Below are 17,492 nucleotides of genomic sequence, written 5' to 3'. Positions count from 1 at the left end.
ACTGGTGTGACCTTGGGTGTCTCTGGACCTCAGTTTGCTCTGTGAGTCCAGCCTGGTGGTGCTAGGAGACACGTGGATGTCCCTCTAGCCTCTGCTGTTACAGCATCCTGGGCACTCTGGGTGCATCCCAGTGAGGACTCCTAGGGGCATGATTACGACTATGAAGGAGGCCAGTGGTTCACGAACGGAAAGTCCTAACACTACAGATGATACTTCTTTGGTCAGAAAGGAACTTCACAGGAATGGCACCGAGTATTATCAGATTGACAAATTGGTTGATTTAGCCTCCCACCCAGAGCAGGGATCCTTTCTAAGAGACCTTTGGCAGATGGATATCCAGGTAGTGTCCAAGTAGTCTGCTACCACCCGAGGGGACCCGTATACCTCTCAGGGTGGTGGCTCCCACCACTGTAACTTATACTTTGAATTCAGCCAGCATTTGGCTTCCTGGAGCTTTTGTTAAACCTCAGCCTTCCTTCTGCATCTTATAGTTACACAGGGTGAATCTGGCCCCTCTGTGACATGACAGTCCTTCTCTCATACTGTTCTAAGATCTGGTTAACCCCAGGTTCTCCAATCATTCTTCAGTGACATGGTTACCAGGCTCTCCTCACCCTGACTGGCCCTCTACCCTGCACATGTCACCATCTGCAGGGATGTTCATCCTTCGGCTGTAAACACTGGCAGTGATGCGTCAGGGAGAGCTCATGATGTCATGCACTCATGTAACTGGCAGGGACTTGAGGTCCCATCAAGTCTGCTTCTGGCCTGACGCAGGAACCCCTGAGCAGCACTCCTGACAGATGTAGCCTGCACATCACCCCATGCTGAGGCCAAGCATGCCTCCTTCCTCTCCCGGGGTATCACTTTCACTGCTCCCTCCTGATTATAACCCTGGGTTCTGGGATTTTGACCCTCATTAGAGCTCTTGTCCCCTTGGATTCCTTCCAAAAACTGGTTTAAGCCTCTGTACTTGTTCCCTTGGGACAGAAAGCCCTTGGCTGAACTGCCCCTCCCAAGCTGCCTCACTCTCCTGCATTTGAGTAGAGAAACAGGGGGCAGAAGGGCCTGGATGTTGTGGGGGGAGTGGGTGGTGGGTGAGGGCCCAGGGCACCTCTGGGGTTACCGGTCACCTGTGTCAGGGGCGACGCATTCGCATTTGTAGGTGGTGATAGAGTCAGGCTTAAAGTTCACATTGATGGGGTAGTACTTGAAGGTACCAATCATCTTCTTGATGGCGTCGTAGATGAAGATGAAGCTGATGAGGGTGGAGAAACCCTCCTCAGTGAAGCGGGTGATATACTTGATGACGAAGCTGGCATCTGTGGCCACCAGGATAAGGCACTGGACGGCCGAGTGCAGGCCAATCCAGAGGCGGAACTCCATGTAGTCCAGGCCATTGCCTCTGGAAGGCAGAGGGAAACGAAGACCTCCAGCCGAGGGCTCTTGGCTGTGCTCAGCTCCCCAGACCCACCCTGGGGGGCTCATCTGCTCCTCCTGGGGCACAGACACCCTCCTGGGGAACGAGGGCATGTCCTGGGTGGGGTTGTCTGGTCTTTGAGAATTCTGGGGCAAGGATCTCATGGGGTGGCAGAAAGGTGCTCACACACTTCCGTTCTGAAACATTTGGTAACAAACAGCCAGAGTGAATGAAAACAGGGAATTTTAGAATGACCGATCTGGAGCAGGCCTTAGAAATGGGCTCAGGTTGTAGGTGCAGCAGCTGAGCCCACAGCTGTCTGAGTCAGGGTATAGCCTTCCAACCTCCAGCCTGAAACTTTTTATACACTGCATTGGCTTTCAAGTCATAATTGCTCACTCTGCTAGTGGTGTGAATGCTCTCTTCTTGTCTTGCCTGGATTTCTCCCTATGCATTTTGCTAATATGCACTAAAATGGCTTTAAGGCAGGAAGCGGAGGGGAGTCAGGATGGACCACCTCGCAGCACCTCCTACAGGTAAAGACAGTTTTGGTACCTTCCCACCCCATCTCCCCCTCTGGGCTCCTCCCCTACCCCAACCCCCGCATAACTGCTGCAAGTGAGGAGCAGATAGGGGGGCGGTTGGGGGGGCAGTGAGGGGGGGAGGGGGAGGGCTGAAGGGCACCTACTTGCTGAAGTCAAAGAGGAGCTTCTCAAAGATGAGGATGGGTCCCGTGCTGCTGAGTATGATGAGAGGCTGTCCCGAGAAGAGGCAGAACAAGGAGCCAGCCATGGCAGTGCCCAGGAAACTCTCCATCACTCCCTGGGGGCACAAGGAGTGTGAGGCTCAATAGAGGCATGAGAAGGGGCCTCTCCAACAAGCGAGAACCCAGTTATCTTGGCAAGGGCTCAGGCCACAGTGCTTGTCCTTTGTCCTGGGGCCTCTCCTCCTCAAATTCTCTCCCCATCTCTGACTCCACAACCTCCCACAGTTGCCAGCGTCACTCTCCCTAATTCTAGGTCCCATATGACTTCCTTTTGGCATGCTAGGGCCTCAAATGGAGAAGGAAATGGCAATCCACTCCAGTATTATTGCCTGGAGAATCCCAGGGACAGAGGAGCCTGGTGGGCTGCCGTCTATGGGGTCTCACAGAGTCGGACACGACTGAAGTGACTTAGCAGCAGCAGCAGGGCCTCAAAAACAGGGCTGCCAATGGTTGTGCTTGTATCCCACGCCTGTTTTACTCCCAGAGGATAGCCCATTCATCTACCCAATCATTTTTACATTCAAAGATCTAGTAGATGCTTTTAGAGATCAGATCACTGATTCATTCAAAACCCATTAAGGGCCAACTATGCCTCAGTCATTGTGCTAGGTATTGAGGACCCATGAGCAAACAAGAAAATACATCTTCATTCTAGTGGGAGATACAGACAAGTAACTAGGCAATTTCCACATAGAAGAGTTTCTCAACTTCAGCACTACTTACATTTCAGGCTAGATCATTCTTTGTTGTGGGGGGCTGCCCTGTGCATTGTAGGATGTTTATTAGCATCACAGTAGCACCTCACCTCCCAGTTATAATAACTCAAATTGTCTCTAGATGTTACCCAATGTCTCCTAGGGGTCAAAATCATCTCTTATTAAGAACCACTGCCAAGGAATGTGATAAGCTGGGATAAGATAAGGGTGTCACAGGAGTACACAGTAGGAGTGAAGGGTGGTCAGGAAAGCCTCCCAAGAGGTAGATACACTGAAGCTGAGACCCCAAAATTGAGCCAAGAATAGACCAGGAGCATAGGGTAAGTGGAGTGATGAGAAAGAGTGTGGTCTGGGAAAAGGGAACAGAGTGTACAGAGGCTGGAGCTGAACGGGAGCCTGGCTTTGAAAACCTGAAAGATGATCGGGATTCATTGAAAACAATGCAGATGAGCGAGGCCAGAAATCTGAGAAGGGGAATAACTGGGAGATGTGGCTTGAGAGGCAAGTAGGACCATGTCATGAGGACTACTGGGGAACCCTGGGATTTATGAGTCAAGGATGATGTGTGACTATCTGGGTCAACCATGGTCTTGCTCATTGGCTGGGGTAGCAACAGGTCTAGAGGGAAGACAATAGATGCAATGTTGGCCCTGTGAGTTGGGGAATCCCAAGGGGCAGCAATATGGAAATGCCCAGGAGGCAGTTGGATATTGAACCTGCTGCTCAGGAGAGTGGTGTGGGCTGGAGATAGGCACTCATTTCAATTTATCTAGGAAAATGGGTCTTCACCTTGGTGCTCTGAGCTTTCCAGGGGTGCTATCCTGAAGGTCCCCATTAGAGAAGGCCCTTGTCTGGGTCTCAGGCTAGTGTCGCTGTTAAACTGTTTTCCCCAGGGAGACCTGTCTTATTGTCATGATAGACATTTCTAAAAATATCTTAACTTCAAGCTAAGAATTTAAGGTTATGTTTTTTAAAAAGTATGGGAAGAAGGTCACAATTAGCAACTCAATTAATTATGATGACTAAATTCATTCAAGCATCGGTGGGAAAGATATCAAATACCAAAGCAGATGATTTCCCCTTAAACATTTGATCTATTTACATCATCTTTAAATTTGGTCTTTAGTAATATGATTTAGCTCTAGATTTTTTAGTTATATCAGCTTGTTATTACTTTTTTTTTTTTTAAGTGTAAAGGGTTGCGAAAGGTGATGACTGACCCTGAATGGTAGACGGAATTCTTGCCTTGGTTCTGGGATTATGGCTTGTAGCTCCTTACCACCATCTTGTGGCAACAGATTTTTCTGAGATTTGCACTCACGTCTCCAACTGACACACACCTGATAGTTGTCAGTGGCATCTCCCAGAAGCCCACCAAAGGTGATCGCGTTGGTAATGCAGCCGAGGTAGATGAATAGGATGGCAGAGATGGACTGAATGTGGAAGCCATCGTAGAAGTCACTTGGGAACCAGGGCAGCTTCCTCTTGACATCGAGACACAGGCCACCGAAGAACCTGCTCAAAACAGGCCCAAAGATTTTGCTTTTTCACTACAAACACCAGCATAGGGGCAGGGCTATTCCCAGGAGCCTGCAGGGCCTGTGGCAAGGAAGGGAACTTGACTAGGGGTGGATGGGGGAAAGGATCTTTTCACCAGAACATTTCACACCAGGGAAGAATTCTCTCCTTAGACCCACCATCTCCACTGGGAAGGGTGATCAGACAGCCTGAGTGGGAGAGGGAAGGCCTTATGGGATCATGTCTTGGGGGCAGACCTAACATTCCACAGGGAATGAAAATCCTGGGGTCCAAAGATGGCTATCCTCCTTTTGTCCCTGATTATCTGCAGGGTTCCTGTGCTTGGTAAACGTGCGTCCAGCGTTAGGAGATGGAGAGATCTTGGTTTATAGCTGATTCATCAAGGGCAGATTCTGAACCTTACAACTGTTTTATTTACTTTGTGGAACAAACACGTGGGAAATGTAAGGTTTAGGGAGAGTGTTTATTGGGGACGCTATTCTCCAAAGCTCCAAACACAATGAGCAGGGTTTAGCATACAGCAGGGCTTTTCAAACTTGGATCTACTGACATTTTAGACTAGATAATCCTTTGTTAGCGGGGAAGGCAGTCCTGTGCATCAGAGGACATTGAGCAGCATCCTTGGTCTCTATCTGCTAGATAACAGTATCTTCTCCCCTCCAATTGGGACAAACAAAAAATGTCTCTGAAATTGCCAAATGTCCCCTGGGTGAGGATGGGGATAGGGAGTGGGTAAAGTTGGGAAACACTGGCTGGCAGAGAGCCAAAGGCATATAAAACGTAACCCCCTTCTCAAAGTCATAGCTTTGCAGGACTGATTCTGTCCTTTCCTAAATTCAGATCAACCCAAGTTATTCTAAAAGCTGGCAAAGAAACCCAAACAAGCCAGGAAAATCTATAGTTTTCTTTTAAAACAAGTTTTTTGACTAGGTAACATAAGGTTAAAAATTCAAAAGGTACTGTTATGGACTGAATTGTGTCCCCCAAAAATGTATCAAAATTCTAATCTGTAAATGTGACCTCATTTGGAAACAGAGTCTTTGCACATGAAATCAAGTTAAGATGAAGTCATTATGGGGATCCTAATCCAATATGACTGGTAACTTCACAAGAAGAGGAAAATGCTATATGAAGACAGAAACACAGGCAGAACACCATGCGAGGACACAAGCAGGATGCATGGCAAGAAGCCACAATGACTGCTGGCCCCCACCAGAAGCGAGGGAGAGGCAAGGAAGGAGTCTGCCCAGAATCTCAGAGGGAGCCTGGCCCTGCTGACACCTTGATTTGGAACTTCCAGACTCTAGAACTTTGAGAGAATAAATTTCTATTGTTTAAGTCACCTAGTCTGTGATATTTGTTTCTGCAGCCCTAGAAGACGAATACAGGTAACAGAAGGTGTTCTAAGAAAAGTCTGGGTTCCTTCACTTTCTGCGCGCTTCCCCTTTCCTGTCGGATCCAGGAGGAGCTTTGCAGGTGAGGGAGGAAAAGCGTGCAGTGGTCAGACTCCAAGGCCTGGAGTGGGTGCTGCAGACAGAGGAGAAGATTCCTAAAAGGAGCGGAGAAATCTAATAAGACAGCTGGAGTGGCCGTCAGGCCTGGAGTGGGCACCTTCCTGTCCAGATCAGTTCTTCCCCGATTTCATGCACGGTTGGCATCTCTCCATCATCCGCGCTGCTCCCTCCACCGGTCCCGCCTCCGCCTCCGCTGCCTGCAGCGCCGCCTCCAGCAGCTCCCCCGCCGCCTCCGGCCACAGAGCCGTTCATCTGGCCTAATTCAGTCATGGAGAACACGGACTTCCTGGAAGGAGAAGGGGGGCAGTGGGCAGTAGGGCTCCCAATCCTGGGAAGAGCTCAGCACCTCCAGGACTGGCCTCATCACGCCCTTAACCTCTTCAGCTACAATCACCAAATATCTTAAAATACAGAGAAAAAGACATAAAAGGATCCAGCAATACCCCATCACAGGTCACCCAGGTTTTACAGATGTTCACATTCAGCATATTTGCTTCTGATTTTTTTTTTTTTTAAGAAATAAAACTGGAGGAAAAAAAAGTATAAACCCATGTGTGCTGACGTCTTTTTTTCAAACCCAAATCAGAAAGGAACAGACTGGAAGCTCCCTCTGCACCACTTCCCCGCTTGCCACGGCTCATTCACACACACCTCTTGTCAGCAGAAGGCACCTTCTTGGGTGGCTCAATTCGGATATTTGGGTCCCATTCTCCTGGGGGAAGCACGATGACCTCGTCCAGAAACTCATCGATCCCCGCGATCAGATCCTCTCGATTCCGGGCCTTGTAGGCCACATCGCTGAAGAGCTGGCAGGGAGAGAGGTGTAGGAAGAGAGAGGGCCGCTGCCTTGCTGCCGTCCCCATTTCATCCACCTCCTTGGGGCACACTGCATGTGCTTTCAAAGAAAGGTGCCTCCTGGACCTGAAAGCCAGGTCTCTGTATCCCAGTCATCTGACCTGGGTTGAGTTACCTTCCTGCTCTCAGCTTCCCACAGAGCAAGCTCCTCAGAAAACCTGTGGACAGCCCAATCAAAGGGGCTCAGGTATTTCAACTCTGTTTTACGTCCCAGCCCTTCATCTTTGGAGGGTCAGGCTGCATCATTCCGCACTGTCTCCAGCATGTTCTTTCTGACTTTACAGATCTGATTGGGTCATGCTCATTTCTAAACTCCCCTAGTCTCCCCATCACAGATGGTCAACTCTCAACTCTGCCTACAGGCTCCCTGTTTGGTGTCACCTTCTGCTCTTGAAACTCTTCCACTGAGTCTATATCAAACCACTTGCATCCAGCTCTCCATCTCTGAGCTGTGGCCCCGGTTCCCTTTGCCTGGAATGCCTGCCTCCTAAGCTTGTGCTCACCCTTAACTGTATAGCTCCATCGTGTGTGAAGGGCCCCCTGACTGCCCGGGCAGTTGGCATGTGGTTCACTCTCGGATTGTCGGGCTGTGTCTCCCACTTGACTGGTGCTCCTAAAGGGCAGTGACTATTCCCTTGTCATAATCCTCACACCTGTACAGGGCCTGGCATACAGGAGATGCTCAAATGTGATTGTTGAATAAGTGAATGAATGAAGGCACAATGTTTGATGCAGGAGCCCTGACATTCAGGAGTACCTGCTTCTCGTGGCACTTACGTCATCCACCATGAGGGTTGCAATGGCACGGCCAATTTCATTGTAGGATTTTGCTCTCCCAGAAGGTCCCAGCAGTATGAACAGAAATCTGCAAAGAAGATGGAGGAGGAGGAAGAAAGTGAGAAGGAAAAATAAAACCAGCTAGAGAGGATTTTCTGGTCCGAAATAGTATCCATTCTCAACTTTTTAACTGACCATAAACACCTCCCATATTTGCTCCCATGAATCCCATATTTGCTTTGGAGATACATTCCTCTTCACTTCTGCCTAGGCATCCTCACCATGCCCTGGTGTCCCAGAACTCACCCAACAACCCCCCTCCCACATGTTGGCTACTTCTTGTTTATGATTATTTTAAATAAACTCTATAAAACTCTTCCCCAGTCAGATCTCCCTCCCCAGCCAGTTCCCTAATTTTCCTTCTTCATTTTAGGGGTGTCTCCAGCAGCACTGCTGGCTGACTGCAGGGACAGCTGGCCACCCGGGGTGGGTGTGGTGGGCGGACGTCATCGGCGCTCACCTGGTGGGTACAGGCACCTCGGTCACACCTCCCAGCATGGCTGACTGGATGAGACGTACGAAGGCAATGAACGGCTGGTCCAGGAAGTCCACCTCGCCCACGAGCACGTTGGAGGCTTCTGAGTCCTTGGGGATCTTCTTCATGAATTTGTTTTTCCGCTGGTCAGTGAGGGGGACATGAGATACCCATGGGTACTCATATGCAGTGGTTTTGGCTCTTACTCAGCTCATTCAGACTACTGTGGAGGCCTAACCTTACAAAATTCTCCCAGCGTTTCTCTAGAGACTGAAGGAAATAGCCCAACACTCTCCTGCAGTCTGCAGATGAGGAGACTCAAAGTTGGTTAACCCTAGGGACCAACTAAGCCTTTCATAGATGGGAAGGAGCAGACAATGACTTGACCCCCCAGGACATTCCTTGTTCTACTGAAGTATGAGCTGAGGGGTCAGAGAAGAGAGTCAGGCCTGCTGGACAGCAGGTTTCGTCCCCCAGCTGCAGCTCAATCAGATGGGGGTCTTGGCTCATACACTCCGTCGCCCAGCCCTCCGTCTTTGCCTTCACCCTGGTGGCTGTGGGAGGAACAAAATCATCCTGATGGGCAGAGTGGACAGACTTTGTTTTCTCTTTGCCACCAGCATCCTGGCTGATGAGAATCCCTGTACCTGTGGGTCCAAGTCTATGGGAGACTTCTGTGCCCCCAAGTTACCCCCAGGGGACCTCCAGGAAACTCGTAGCTTCTGAGCCTTTCCAGCTGAGACTATTGAAGTGCCCTCCAGCTAGTCCCTCTGGCTGGCGTCTATTCAGGGCAGAAAGGTCAAATAGGCAGAGTGAGGGGGGTCTGATGTGAGGGGTGCTGGATACAAGACCCCTGCCCGCTCTCTGTGGTTATTACTTCCATGCTATGGATAGGACACTGACTCCTCCCGAGTCCGCTCAAATGAAGAAAATGCCCAGGGGTGGTCACATACATGCTGTTCTTCATCTTGAACATCTTAGGGTGCGTTAGTTTTTCAGATCACTTTCCCTCTGGGTAGCAAGGGGTGGGCAAGGGACAGAGACAGTTTCATAGAAAGAGGTGGGGAGGGACCGTTTGGGTGGCACGGGGCTGGTGGGAGTCCACAGTAGCTGACAAAGGAAGAAAGGGCCCAGGAGGAGCAAGCAAGTGCTTCAGAGAGATCCTTGGGTGTCACAATTTTGCCACCCACTCCCCACCTGATGGGAGTCTCTCCTGTGAGCACAGAAGCTCAGTGAAGATAAGTTCCTCTGTCCCTAGAAAGGGGTCTGCTGTAGGCATGGGCATGGCCCCTTTGGGCCCATGGGTCTTTCCCCTTTGGGCCCACAGCCATTTCCTGATTTGACTCATGGAGGAGGTGATACAGACTGGGCTGGGGCTCTACCAGCCCTCAGAAGGGCTCCTGAGTAAGGGCTACACCCTTATAATCTCTTAAAACCACTCAGAAACATAAAACTGTCGCTAACCACCCAGGCAACAACACCGAGGACCCTAATGCAGTGAGAAGAAGCAACAGCAGGTGTTAATGGGAAGGCCAGAATCCCCAGAACTCAAAAACTCCCTTTGTCCCAAGCTCTGTCAGCTGATTCATAAGCAGGGTTCTTCAGGATGGAGGGCTGAGCACACCAGGGCAGCCACTGTCTGCCTGCCAACTCCACGTCCCCGGGCACCGGGCAGGGAGAAGCTCTAGGGGACTGGAGCAGAGGTCGGTGGTAGGAGTGTCCTGGAGAACAAGGTTTTGAAACCACAGTGTCCTGGGAGAGCCCATGTAAGCACACGTGTAACCAGGAGCAGAGAGGAGCGAAAACAGGGCCTGTGGTCCCAGTAAGGAGGAGGGGGTGGTAGTACCCCAGCAATGGACCATGAGAGCATTCTGGCTGGGTGATGGTCTGGATGAGGGCCTGTCTAACCAGGGTCCTGCTGACCCCACTGCCTAAACCCGGGGGACTCTAGTCCAGCTCTGCCAAGTCACTGCACATAGCCACACTGTCTGAATCCACTGCTGCCCACTGGGGACTCACTGGAACTCAGGGCCAATGTGGAGTGGTAAAAAAAGGATGAACCTAAAGAAACACACTGTTGTACTAACTGTTGTCCCCACAGCAAGCCAACTGCTGCCTCAAACACTGAGAAGCAGCATCCTACAGCCGGTGAGGAGAACTGGACGCTGTGCCTGGCGTTGGGCTCCAGCCCCTCAGTGAAAGGCGGCTCTGCTTGGGGAAAGGAGTGGATAGTATTCTCGTTACCACTTAGGCAGTAAAAAAATAGGTTGTGAAAAACTTTCACTGGTCAGTGGTTTCTTGTCACGGCTCAACTGTCTGCCCATGACTACAGTAAAGTGGGGTTCTTCTCTAAATAATATTCCAGGGTACTCCTTCCTAAGTCAGTCCCAAATTAAGGGCTCTAGAGTCAGACTGTCTGGATCGAAGCATGGTCATGCCACCTTTCAGCTGCATGAACTTGGGCATGTTATTTAACTGCGTTTATGCTCTCATCTGTGGAGGGAAGATGACATAGTACCTTCATGACGCACAGAAAATGCCCTGCATAGTGTAGTGCATGCAATATGTGGACCTCAAATGTTGGTTGATGTTGTTATTGTTGTTTTACCATTTTGGCCACCAAAAGGCCATCCAGACCCTGACTTCACTGACTTGAGGGAATGCTTTTGTTTTGCCTGCTCCCAAACTTGGGGCTGCCTTGAACCCTTGGAAGTCACCCAAGCTCTCCAAATTTCAGATGTCCTTCTTCACCTTCCTTTCCACTCCTGAGGGCCCAGGGTAGGGGTCCTTGAGACCTTCTGCCCCTGAGGTGTGAGTGTTTGGAATTGAGAGCAGCCTCCTGTGGGCTTCCCTCAGGGGCATAGTCATGGGGCTCCAGGGCTGTTTGTGGGATTCTGACCACATCAAGGTTTCAGCCAAGCTGGTGAGAAACAAGAATTGACTTTATCCAGCACCAGCCAAGGAGAAGATAATACACTATTGCTCAGTCCAGCTGATTCACTACCATTAACGTCTCCACAGGAAGGCTCCATTGCTTCTCTACCCACGCAAGTCCCCGCTTCATCATTCAAAGTGCTTGTGGATGGGTCATGCAGGAGGCAAACTCTGTGTGGCAGTCTCTTCAATAAATTCCCAGTTCAAGGACAGCTGACACCTCATCTGATCACATTTCTCTGTCCCCAGGGCCTAGCACACAGCCCAGGTGATGGAGGGTTGGTCACCATGGCTGCCCAGAGGCCCACCTGTGTCCTTTCTGGGGACCCCACTTTTTCATGGGACTAGAGTTTTGCCCATAGGGTTCCCCACCCCTAAAACCAAAGACTTCTTCCTGCCCTGGCCCTCCACTGCAGCCAAAGGCAGGGGTTTTCTACCTGGTCGGTGTTTAGGGTGAGAGAAATATCATTCATGCTTCTGCTCTGGGCGTGACCTAGGAGAAAAGGAAAAGGAGGTCCATCAGGGGAAAACGGGATCTCTCAGTTCCCTTTGCTTGGTCTCTACACAGGCTTTTCCCATCTTCACAACCAAAGCAAACTCCCCCATTATCCTGCAGGGCCTTTCAGCTAGCATCCTCTCTCTTTTCTTTCTTTCAATGGCAGTTTTCTTAAAAGAGTTGCTGAACCCCAGGTTCTACTGCTTCCTTCTCACTCCTTCAAAATGCTACTCCCTGGTCCGAGCCTGCCTTCTTAGAGACTAAGATGTCTGCTCTGCACAGGCCCTGCAGGTGGGGAGGAACACAGATGCCCTACTGGGTGAGGAGCCAGGTGTCACTAAGCTTCGACTCTGTTGGAGAGAGAAGAGCAGTTTCATGTCTGTCTGCCTTGACCCATGCGAGTCTTTAAGAGGGCTGGGGATTTGGGCTGGCAGAGGGGAGGCAGGTGGTGCTCCCCATGGCCGACAGTTCCTTGCTGCATTAAGGCAGGAGAAGGTCAGCTCTCATTCCCCACCAGCAGCCAAATCCAGTGAGCCCCCTCAGGCTTCCTGTGGTCTGTGGAGCCCCTGTGCTGCCAGACTTTGCTTTCCTTTATTTCCATCCAGGATCCTCTCGGACTGGGCTTTTTCTGTATTTGCTTTGCACTCAAACCCTCCAGAGCCCTCACCCACTCCTCCTTGGTCAATTCCACCCACTTCTGTTTCTTCCCCATCCACATCTGTGCCAGGGGTGCCCAGGTTGTGTCTCCAGCCCAGATCTCTCCCCTCAGCTCCAGATTTCTCTGAGCAGCCCTGCCTGGCACCTCAGACTCCACACACTAGGAAACAAAACTCGTTGTCTTCCATCAAATCCCTCCCTCTATAGACCCTACATCACCCAATGCCCTATCCCACGTGTCCACAGGCAATCAGCAGACCTTGGAGCCAGCTTCAACTCCCTTCTCGTCCTCTTTTCCCACTTCCCACCATTCGCTGAATTCCACCAGCATCCTTCTCTTTCCATTCTCGCTCTCATTGCCTGAACACGGCCCCCATCTCTTGCTCCCAATCATTCAGTCCCTTCTAGCTTATTTCTGATCATGGTATGTGCCTGCATCAGACTTCTCAGGAGAACTCATTACCCTCAGAATAAAGGCTGGGTCTTTTGCAAGACACTCAGGCCCCCTTCGATTTGGACCCTTTCCTTTTTATCCTACATCCCTGGTGAACTGAAGCGCGGTTTTTCCCTGAATATGCGGTGCCCTTCACAGCGCCTTCCCATCACCCGCTGTTTGTTTCCTTTGTTCTAAAGACCAAGCTACTGGAAGACTTCTATTTATTCTCCAAGACTCAGGCAAGTGTCTCCTCCTCTTTGAGCCTTCCCAGGTGCTGTCTTGCAGGAGGGGGTGTGTGCACACAAAGTTGTAACCACTTATTCATGCCTTTTATCCAGGTTCCCACCATGGCAACGTTGGCACAGGGCGACTTCATACGCAGTGACTAAATGAGCAGAAGGCTCACGCCAAAGCCATTCACCGCCTCTGACTGCCAGCACTGCCCTGCAGAATGACCAAGGCCAGGGAGACTAAGCACATCCTGGCGTCACTGAGAACAGACAGCAAAGACCGCAGCACACCCCCGCTGTAGCTGTGGTCACATCGCCATTGCTGTCCCGAAGCATTCCTCTGGCCTGGTCAGCGGCGCAGCCCTGGGCTGTGCTTGTCCATAACTTGTCATTTTAGTGCAAGTGTGCAAAGGAAAATACTCCTTCGCACTGCTTTTTATTTTCACTTCCCAAATTCCCTCTTTTTTTTCCCGTATCAGTTTACCCGTCTGTTCATCCCTGACAAACTGCCTGACAGAGCGCGGTCTGTGGCCGTGCCCCTCACAGGCCCCTGTGCGGGCTGCAACTCCACCAGTTGCATTTTTTGGAGTAATTATTTAGAAAATTTTGGTAGTAAGTTAGACTATGAGGGCAGCCCAGGGTTTAGGGTGAATATTAGATTTCTTCTGATGCCTGAGAATCCTAGACAGACCCTGGGCTTTACCTCCTCTGCTATGAAAGTATGAAAGTTGACTTCAGAGTGACCCCAGCCAGAACAAAGAGGCTGCACCGTGGCGGGGAAAGAAGAAACTCACACAGACGGCCGTAATTCGCACTTTGCCGCACCCTCAGGTCCTCAGTGGAGTGGTGTAGGCTCGGGCCGGCCGCCGGGCTCCGGGCTGGGCTGCGACCTGGGAGGCACAGAAGGGATTTAACTCCAGCAGACTCGCAGCAGTGATGCAGCTTCTTCCATGAACACAGTCCTCGTTTACAATCACTTCACCTGAATAAAGCTAGGCTGCAAGACAGATCTCTTCCCTTTCGAGGAAGAAAGGATGGTTTGGTTGTTTTGGATTTTGTTCTTGTTTTTCAGAATCTTTTGAAGCAAGTGAATAGTGTGAATGTGATTAGAGAAAATACCTGCACTGTTGAAAGAGGAATAGCTACACAACTGATTAAATAGGCATTGGGTGTTGTAGATGACCTAGGTTCACTCCTGGTTCCACAACATACTGGTCATTTGACCCGAGGCAAGTAACTTAACCTCTCCAAGCCTCAGCCTCCCGCTCTGGGGTTGATGAGAGCAATAGCTGGCCACGGGCTTCTTGTGAGGATGACTCTATACACCTGGGGCGCACTCGGCCTGGAACAAAGTAAGTGCCACATATGTACCTGCTGCAGGCTAAATGTCTTCCATTTTTAAATAATTCCTCTAAAGAGATTCCTCAAGTCTCTTCATGTAGCAGCATTATCTGTTTGGTACTGATTCCTGCAATTATCTGACAGGTCCAGCGAGGCTAGAGTCTGGGCATCTCGACTCTGGGATATCAAGAGTGGAGGGTTGTAGATTTGAGATGTGTGCAAAGAACAAGTGTATGGCCCAACTCACTGCTGGTGGAGGAGACCGCCTTTCCAATGTCAGCCAAGGAGCGGTGGATGGGCTTTGTGGTTTGGTGGCGGTGTCTCCTCAGGAGGACGTAGCTGACCCTCTCGCGGAGCTCTGGCCGAAGGAGGCCATCCTCAATTTGCTTCTCAATGACATCGTCTAAGTGGGAAACAAACACGCCTTGTCCACCGGGGGGCAGTATGACCAGGGGTGTGGGGGTCTTCAGTTTCACCTGTGATTTGTGGGATTAAAAGTGAACTAAAGGAGGCATGGAATGTAGAAATAGTCCCAACCCTTGCCACAAACTGAAAATTTGGACCAGTCATGAACCGTCAGCCTCCTTATATGTAAAAGTGTATGTGCATGTCTGTGGGAGTTCGTGCATGTGTGTGCACGGGGGTGCATGGTATGTGCATGTGGGCACATGTGTGCAGACGTGGTACATGTGAGTGCATTGTGGGTGCATGTGTGCATGCATGTATGGGTATAGGATTCACTGCTCTATCAATAATATTGTGGAAAATAAATGAAATTGTAACCATGAAACACCCTAAGAAGCACAAGGTACTATGCTAAGTGGTTTTAGTCCTAGTGTGAATTCTTTTTAGATAAGTATTAGGGGCAGCATACTTCTGGTAAAACTGAATGTGCTAAAACAAAATTCACAAGGAGTTTCAGGGACAGTAAGGCAAGCTACTCCCTTCCTTTGCCACTCCATCAAAGGAGAAGTAATTTCCTGAAGCTGAGTGATGATCCATTTACCCTGATAAGAAACAGGTTGCCATGGCAATGGGTGTTTCCAACCATGCTCAGAAGCCCTCTCCCTTTCATTCCATTGCTGAACGGCATTTCAGAGGCTGATCTTGCCCTCTCTATAGGCGTCTGAAACTAGGAGCGACTGTGACGCTGCTTTGGGAGCTTAAGACCCAAAGCCTGGTCTCCACAGAATTAGGCAGGCATCAGAGGTGGGCATGCCACTCAGACCAAGGGTGGGCAGGAGACGGGGCAGGGGAAGGGGCACGCTGCCCTGGTCTGCGGGGCCGCAGCAGCCCTTGCCTCACCTATGATCTGTGGTAAGGAGCCGCCGTCCAAATCCAGCAACACGGTTCCCGTTTGCAGGCAGGTGCGGAGCTCAAAGAGGCTGTGCAAGGACAGTGTGGACACGTGGGGCTTGCTCCAGCGTTCGCCTCCTTCCTCTACCTTTTCTTCAAACTTTATCCACCTGGAGAGGGAAGGATGGGGCTTAGCATGGCCTTTGCCCTCAGGAGGAGCCCCCAGCTGGGCCTGTTCAGGAGAGGGATGCTGGCTTGCAGGTCATGCCCTGCGCACTGTGGGGGCTTTGGCCCACCACTCACTGGCAGAGGGTCTCCTGGGGACTCGTCCTTCACTCCTCCTGATGTGGCCATGCTCAGGGCATGCTCAGGGCAAAGGGGCAGCCGAGAATGACCAGAAATGGGTGTCAAGACTATTCTTTTTTTTCCCTTTTATTTATTTTCTAATTGGAGGATAATTGCTTTATTGGATATGTTACAAAATTGGATTTGGTGATGGTGGCACAACTCTGCACATTTACTAAAAATCGTTTAATTAATACACTTAAAACAAGGGAACTTTATGGTATCCTACAAAAATAGAGCTCTTTAAAAAAACAAACCATCCTCTGGATCCTAGTTACCTGTCTACTGGTCACATGTGTGTTCAGCGCCTGCCTTATGAGGGTATGGTTTGCTGGGAGAGGGGATCATTTCCCCAGAGTTCTACTGTAGGGCCTGAGGTTTCCATGAATCACACTTGGATTTTTGTTCTGAAAGTTCAAGTTAAAATCCAAATGTAATTTATGGGAGGAAAGAAATTAAACCAAAGATGTGTAAGAATCTGTCTTTTCTAGAAGCCTCGGGATCATAGGCTGATGGGGAGGGCCACGTGGGAAGGCCTTGGGCCACTGGCAGAGGCAGCGCTGGCCTGTAACTCCTCTGCAGGGGGCAGCGCTGGACAGCCAGAAGACCCACAAGGAGGCAAAGACTCCTGGCTGGAGACCTGCTAGCTCAGTTTTATTAAATGTTGACCTCAAATTACTGAATAGCTTCAAACTACTCAAACTGATCAAAATCCTATGGGAATATTTTTGGGCTGTGACTAACTCTAAAGTTCCTCTGAAAAAGTAAATATCAGAGAATAGTTGGAGAAAGTCTAAAAAAGAATGGGGATGGGACATGCCTTTAGCAGATATAAAAATTTACTGAAAATCTTGAGTGATTAAAGCATTATAATTCCAGTCCGGATATAGACAAAGGGATCTAGAAAACAACACCCCAGAAACAGACCTGAGCCCCCACGGGGGTCTGGGTTTTGATGGAGGAGTTGTTTAAAAGTCCACTAGGGACTTCCTTGGTGGTCCAGTGGTTAACAGTACTCCTTCCAATGCAGGGGACAAGGGTTCAATCCCTGGTCAGGGAATTCAGATCCCATGTGCCAATGGGCAGCTAAACCCATGCACCACAACCACGCATTGCATTTAGAGAAGCCTTTGTATGATGAAGAGGCCATGTGCTGCAATGAAGACCCAGCACAGCCAAGAAATAAATAAATACAATGATAAAAATTAAAAGATGACCAACCTAGGTATAAAAAAATAAAGTCCCTACTTCTTACCAAACACTACTAAATTCTATATGGATTAAAGGCTAAACAAAAAATTAATCTATAATGGAATATTGTTGAGCCAAAAAAAAAAAAAAAGGGAAATCTTGACACATGCTGCAGCATGGATGAAACTTGAATACATTATGCTAAGCGAAATAAGCCAGTCACAAAAGGACAAATATTGTAAGATTCCACTTATATGAGGGGCATAGATTAGTCAAATTCATATTCATAGAGACAGGTGGTTGCTACAGGTTGAGAAGAAGTGGGTGGAGGAATTGCTGTTTAAGGGCAATAGAGTTTCAGTTTTGCTGGATGAAGGCGTTCAGGAGATGGATGGTAGTGATGGTTCTGTAACAGTGTGAATGTACTAAATGTCACTGAACTGT

The 17,492-nt window shown here is 49.7% G+C and overlaps 1 protein-coding gene across 2 annotated transcripts in view; it reads right to left on the bottom strand.

Annotated features, from left to right (window-relative positions):
* The window catches only part of SLC4A5 (solute carrier family 4 member 5), a 126,290-nt gene that overhangs the window by 26,380 nt on the left and 82,418 nt on the right, over nt 1-17,492 (bottom strand). For both annotated transcript variants that reach the window (XM_043468135.1, XM_043468136.1), the window contains exons 5-15: nt 15,522-15,682; nt 14,464-14,619; nt 13,670-13,765; nt 11,494-11,549; nt 8,108-8,265; nt 7,588-7,675; nt 6,607-6,761; nt 6,053-6,241; nt 4,243-4,417; nt 2,109-2,242; nt 1,134-1,405 (exon numbers count right to left, since the gene is read on the bottom strand). In XM_043468135.1, the coding sequence (XP_043324070.1) occupies nt 1,134-1,405; nt 2,109-2,242; nt 4,243-4,417; nt 6,053-6,241; nt 6,607-6,761; nt 7,588-7,675; nt 8,108-8,265; nt 11,494-11,549; nt 13,670-13,765; nt 14,464-14,619; nt 15,522-15,682 (1,640 nt within the window). The remainder of the gene's footprint in view (nt 1-1,133; nt 1,406-2,108; nt 2,243-4,242; nt 4,418-6,052; nt 6,242-6,606; nt 6,762-7,587; nt 7,676-8,107; nt 8,266-11,493; nt 11,550-13,669; nt 13,766-14,463; nt 14,620-15,521; nt 15,683-17,492) is intronic.

The sequence above is a fragment of the Cervus canadensis genome, chromosome 5, assembly GCF_019320065.1.
Source record: "Cervus canadensis isolate Bull #8, Minnesota chromosome 5, ASM1932006v1, whole genome shotgun sequence".
In the NCBI taxonomy this organism is placed as follows: Eukaryota; Metazoa; Chordata; class Mammalia; order Artiodactyla; family Cervidae; genus Cervus; species Cervus canadensis.
This window is presented reverse-complemented; position numbering and strand designations above follow the sequence as displayed.